The sequence below is a fragment of the Bubalus bubalis genome, chromosome 2 (genome assembly GCF_019923935.1).
Source record: "Bubalus bubalis isolate 160015118507 breed Murrah chromosome 2, NDDB_SH_1, whole genome shotgun sequence".
Lineage (NCBI taxonomy): Eukaryota > Metazoa > Chordata > Mammalia > Artiodactyla > Bovidae > Bubalus > Bubalus bubalis.
Window position 1 is genome coordinate 183858237 of NC_059158.1, and position 6000 is coordinate 183864236.

Below are 6000 nucleotides of genomic sequence, written 5' to 3' on the forward strand. Positions count from 1 at the left end.
ACATAGATAGGAGTCAGATTAGTGGAGACTCTAAATGGTCCAAGCTGCACGTAGTTTTTACTAATGCTTAATGAGATCATCCACTTGGTCTTGGATTAAAGTCCACATTTCTGTCACTGAAACAGAAAAAAAAATCTATCAGCTGAAAAGTTGTTCAGAATTATTATAGAGACGGCTTCACGATTCAAGCTTTTCTGTCAGACGCCCGACGGCAGCTGCACTGCCGCAGCGGGTCCCCGTCCTGCTGGTGCGGGGCCTCCCTGGCGCCTCAGGCCTGCGGCCTACCCATGCAGGAGACGTGGGCTCAGTATTCTCTCCTGGAGGATTCCATGGACAGAGGAGCCTGGCGGGCTACAGTCCATGGGGTCGAAAGGGAGTCAGACAGGACTGAATGACTCCACAGTAGCCACAACTGCTAGTAATAATACAGCGGTTCTAATTCTTTTACCTTTCTTAAGAGATTTAAATGAACTCTCTGTTTAATTTCTCTTTAATTTCCTTTTTAATGTTGTTTTTATGGTTTGGAATGTCATGAGACCGCTGTCCCTGTTTAATTATGATTAAAGATAGAGAACCGAGTGCACTACTCTTGAGGGAGCCCAGCACTCTAAATCCATCCCCCTCCATACTTTTGTTTATTTGTTTGTTTCGGGAAGAATTTCATGGATTCTCCTGGTGGTCCAGTGGTTGGGACTTCGCCCTCCAGTGCAGGGGGTGTGGATTCGACCCCTGATTGGGGAGCTAGGATCCCACATGCCTCAAGACCAGACAACCAAAACGTAAAACAGCAGCAGTGTTATAACAAATTCAGCAAAGTTGTTTTGTTCTGTTTTTAATTAAAATTTTAGAAAATTTGGCGTTTCAAAATTCCTTGCAGGGTTATGTATGTCTTAGTGATTCAGAAAACTGAAAACAGCTGTGTGTGTGAATGCTCAGTTCTTCTGTCTCTTCCAGCCGACTGTTCGACCTTCCGAGTGGACACTGCTGTTATCAAGCAGAGAGTGCCGATCTTACTCAAGTACCTAGACTCAGATACAGAGAAGGAACTGCAAGCACTTTATGCACTACAAGCATCAATAGTAAAACTTGATCAACCTGCCAGTAAGTCTCCCTCTTGCTACAGTTAACCCAGCTGAAGGGTGAGGCTTATCCAGGGCAACACTCGAGAGACAGTTTGATGGGCTCTAAACAGTAGGCAATAGCAGCATCCTCAGTGACAAAACTCAGCCTGTAACTTTGATAAACATGAATGTTTTTAAGTGGTTGACTTTTATGAGAAAATGACAAGAAGACTAGTTAATATTATTCATATTATCTGAGGAGATTTAATCCTCATTCTCGGGCACGTCTGTCTTATAAGAATCTCTGCCATGATGGAAATGTATCTGTCACGCAGTACATGACAACCATGAAGCACTCGTGTCAGTCAAGCACTTAAATGTGGCTACTGTGACTAAGGAACTGAGCTTAAAATACTAAGTGTCAGCGGCCCCATGTGGTCAGCGGCTACCCTGTTGCGCAGTGCAGGTCCAGGGCAGGCGGCGTTAGCCTCTGTGCAGTACAGCTTTTCACCTTCTTGGTCCCAGGCCTTGATAATGAAAGAGGGTGATCCTTGTCAGAGTCCTCAGATACCCAGCAAAGACATGAAGGCATTTTAGACTAATTTTAAGTTAAGAGTTATAGTTAATTCTGGCTAACCAGACAAATAAGGTAACCCGAACACCCAAGTGTTAGTGATCTGGTAAATTAATTGAATCATATTAAATCTTGAAAATTCAGTTGAAACTTCTGAAAGTGGACAGTAAGTATATGGCTGTTTCAAAGATAGCACTGAAGTAATTCTTTGGCATTTCCTTAGGCTGTGACTTCTGCAAAGTTTTTCTTCTTGGCTAGTGTTGTTAAGTCCCTTTGGGATATAAAGGGAGGGATTGGAGCAGTCCTTGGAGTGTAACTGAAGAGAGATTTTGTCTATAAATCTGTCCTTTTTAAAACAATAATATAAGCTAAGTTACCGTGATGAGAGTAAAACAGAGGACTAAAATAGCCCAGATCATCTGGGCACTGAAAATAATGGCTATCATTTCACTGGATAAAATCCAGACAAGATAGTTTTTACTCATGTTTTTCATATGAATTATTACTCTCTTTGTTTTGATAGCGACATTAGAGGGGAGAAAGTCCATTCTGCCTTTTCCTCCCAAAATTTGTAAAAATTAGACGGTTTTATTGTAAAATCTCAAAGAAAATGTATCAAAAGGAAAGTTTAAAAGTTGTACTTTTAAGTGTTTAAGTTGAAAACTGTGTAACATCAAACAGCTCAGTAGTATCAGAAAACAGTTCAAATTGAATAAAATAATAGGAATAAGAACTAGTTCCGACTGCCTGACTCTTTTCGCATTCTTTAGACAAGTGGCTTTTCTCATAGGCTGTCAGGAGGGGGTGTGATGAAGTCTCACGGGTGCCCTGGCCCTGACGGGGCGTCCTGCACAGGAATTCCTTCCCTGCACTGGATGGGAATGCGGCCTCCTCACAGCCGCAGTGCCCCCAAACCAATGGTTTCCTTTCGCCTCCTTGCAGATTTGCTACGGATGTTTTTTGATTGCCTGTATGACGAGGAGGTGATCTCTGAGGATGCCTTCTACAAGTGGGAGAGCAGCAAGGACCCGGCAGAGCAGAATGGGAAGGGTGTGGCCCTGAAATCTGTCACGGCGTTCTTCACATGGCTGCGGGAAGCAGAAGAGGAGTCTGAGGATAACTAAAACTTCAAATACACAAAACGAAAGAAAAGAAACAATTTAAGTATTTTTTTAAAAAGTTTCACGTCTTCGCCAATCACAGTGCAGCAAGGCCAATTCTCGCAGAAACCCCCACGTGTGCACGAGTGGGAGAGGGGAAAGAGAAAAAAAAGGTGATCATGGAGGAAAAAGGTACTGGAAAAAAAGTAAACTTCAAACCTGAGGGCGGGAGCACTAAAACCAAAATACATGTATTATTTATAGAAAATATTTTCTGTTTTAATCTTTTCTTTTTAAATGAGGACTCATACTTTAAAAAAAAACACATCTGTTTAGCAAAAAAAAAAAAACAAAAAAAAAAGTTGAGAACTTTTAATTTATTTTAAGGACTGCAAATGCCAGTGTAATTTTTTAATTTGCAGTTTCTGTAAACAACTTGTATAATAGGAAAGCAGAGAAATAAATTTCCCTCCCCTTCAGATGCACCTCACGTTTGTTTTAAAGCATAGTATTTAGTCCAGATTTGAGAAGGTTTGGGGTGAACAAGGTGAGAAAGATTTTTTTTTTTTTTTTGGCATCAGATCTTTCTGCCTGCCTCTCAGCTTGCTTCAGAAAATAAAAAAATCACAATAGTAATCAAAACATACATAACCTTGGAACAGAAAGAAATGCTGTGGACCAGAGAACTCCAAGAATTGTTCAAAAAAAAAAGTGCTACCCTGGGAAAAGTACTCTTAATACTTTTGAAATCTTTAGAGCAACTTTAAGGCTTGTAAATACATAGAACAAATATTTAAAAAAAAAAAAAAAAACAAAAAGAAATTGACTCAGTACTATTTCTTTTCACTTTCAAAATATAAAGAACAAAATAAAGGCAAACATTGCAAGTTTAAAAGAAAGTAAAGTGACTTCTCCTTTTGACAGCTTGCTGCGTGTGCGCCCATCTCTGGGAGGTGCCGTCTGGCTACGTGTTGTCTAATCCAGATCGCTTCTGAGGGCTTGGCGGGGGAGAGTGTGTGTGTCTATGTGTCTGCATTTGGAAAAGGCAAGCTACTTTGTGGGCAAAGGAGGGCACTCATGCTTGGGTAGGGGAGCTTCTCTGAAGCCCAAGGGATGCTTCTTTCCAACACCAAGCAAAAATACATCCTAGGTAGAAACAAACCCAGCAGCACTATAGTAAGTCCCTGAGTGTTCCACTGCATGTGTTTGGATTAGGGACACTACTTCTGTTTGAAACTACCAATACCAGTGACTTTTAAAATCATCACTGCCTCCAGTGCTTAAGAAACCCAAAGATGTCCTTTAAAGAAACCAAAGTTATATTACGCTTCTTAAAATAAGTGAGCATGTGGTTTAAAACCAAACCAATACCACGTGTGAAAATCACATTTACCCCAACTTCAATTTCATGCAAGCCATTCTGGTGAGTATAAAGTGGACTGTGGTTTGGGCCTTTGTTTCTCTGACAGGTATTGGAGTGCTGTGCTGTTCTTTGTTTTGTGTGTGTGTGTGGTTTTTTTTTCCCCTTTGATGAAGTTGTTGTCTCTACAAGTGGCTTTCCATTTCAATTGTTTGTAGGCCATCACCCTACAAATGTATTTATGAAGAAAGCCAGCTGCTCCCAAATACGCAGCCTTGTATTTTGTGTCTGAATAACCCAAGAGTTCTTCTGGCTTCCATCTCTGAAGAAATGCTCATGTTAAGAGACTTGGCGAGACTTGTAATGCACAAGAACAAAATGTTCCATAGCAGTAAAAAGTTCTCTCTCTCAGAATGTAGTTGAACACAGTACAGGATCCCCTTCCATGAGCCCCCAGAGCCCCCTGTGAAGTGGCCGAAGGCTGTTCTCCAAGAACCAAGTCCTGAAAGTCCTGTGACAGAAGGATGACAGCCGCTGTCGTAAGACACGGAGCCTGGAGAGCTGGTTCAGGGTCTGACCGCAGGCTCTGCCTGGGAGCCCTCCAGTGGAAGAAGCAGCTCAATTCTATGTTATTTTGAGTATTAACAGCTGCCAGAACCAAAGTGCAGAGGATTCTGAGCCAGAAATCTCCTGACTGTGATGTAGTTTTACGTGTTGGCAGCACTCACAGGCCGTGGGGGTGGGGCTGGGAAGCAAGGTGGGGACTGCCTTCTGGAAATCAGTGGCTGTTGTTTGCAGGGGTCTAGCCAGGAAGGAACTTTGGGTAGCAGTGATAACCTGTTCATCAGTACTTCAGATATGGACAAGTGTAAGGATTGGAGGAAAGAGAAGAATATCAGGGAGAAAATAATTCAAGGGTTGAAAAAAGCTTCAGCTATATAAACATCTGTAGTACAATAACAGAAATAAGTGTCTGCAGTCTCATCTGTAACATGAACTGTGATGAGAAGACTCCAAAGTAACTTCTGGGTAACTTATTGCTTTATATACAGAATGTTAGATGGATTAGCAAGGTTACTAATGGCAAAATATGAGCAGAGTGGGATAACTGATTCACACTTGGACCAGCTGCAGTGCAGAAACACCGTCATGACTCTTCCTCTCTCTGCAGTTTTCTTACTTGAAAGCGAGGTGTGGCGGTGTTGGGTTTAACGTGACAGATGACATGGCAGCGCTGACTCGCCTGCAGCTTCCGCTTTAAAGCTCCTTCACTTTGCCATGAGGTCCATTAAGCTCACTGAAGGTGCGCTATATGCCTGTATTCAAACGAGCTAACTTACAGTGTTTCATTAAGTTTAAATGAGTTTTTTTTCCCTTTCTAGCAAAAGAACATGATGCCCGTTTTCAAAATAAACTCATTTTAGTTCTTGCGAAAACCAACAAGCCAGTTCATAGCTGCATCATGAACTTGTTTCATTCAGTAAATATTTACTGAGCATCTACTCTGTTCTAAGTGCAGGAAATATAACTGAATAAGACAGTCTTTACTCTCATGGAAACTCACATTTTTTATGGAAAATGAAAGCTAGAATTTTACATGTTACATCAGCGTACTGACCCACTAAGAAGTGTCTGCCTTTGTTATGTTGGCAGATCTTTGATTTGGTTTTTGTCTTTTCTTAACATTTCAAAATACATTGTAGGTTATTTACAATTATTAGCCCAAAGATAGTTGTATCTGTTCTAGAAACTCTCTTCAAACAAATTATCATCATGGGTTTTTTGACATTTTTTCTTTCAAGTGACTCCATTCCAGTCAAAAGGATTCTAAGCTAGAAAAAATAGTCTTAGGCTAGTGGATATAATTCTGTGGTTTCATTACTTACGTTTTATTCTTTTTTTTTT

General features: G+C 41.0%; 1 protein-coding gene across 17 annotated transcripts in view; it reads left to right on the top strand.

The window, feature by feature from the left end:
• The window catches only part of EIF4G3 (eukaryotic translation initiation factor 4 gamma 3), a 353112-nt gene extending 349478 nt beyond the window's left edge, over positions 1-3634 (top strand). For all 17 annotated transcript variants that reach the window (XM_045164652.1, XM_045164651.1, XM_045164650.1 and 14 more), the window contains 2 exons: positions 955-1101; positions 2578-3634. In XM_045164652.1, the coding sequence (XP_045020587.1) occupies positions 955-1101; positions 2578-2759 (329 nt within the window). In that variant the 3' untranslated portion in view covers positions 2760-3634. The remainder of the gene's footprint in view (positions 1-954; positions 1102-2577) is intronic.
• Positions 3635-6000: the final 2366 nt, after the last annotated feature.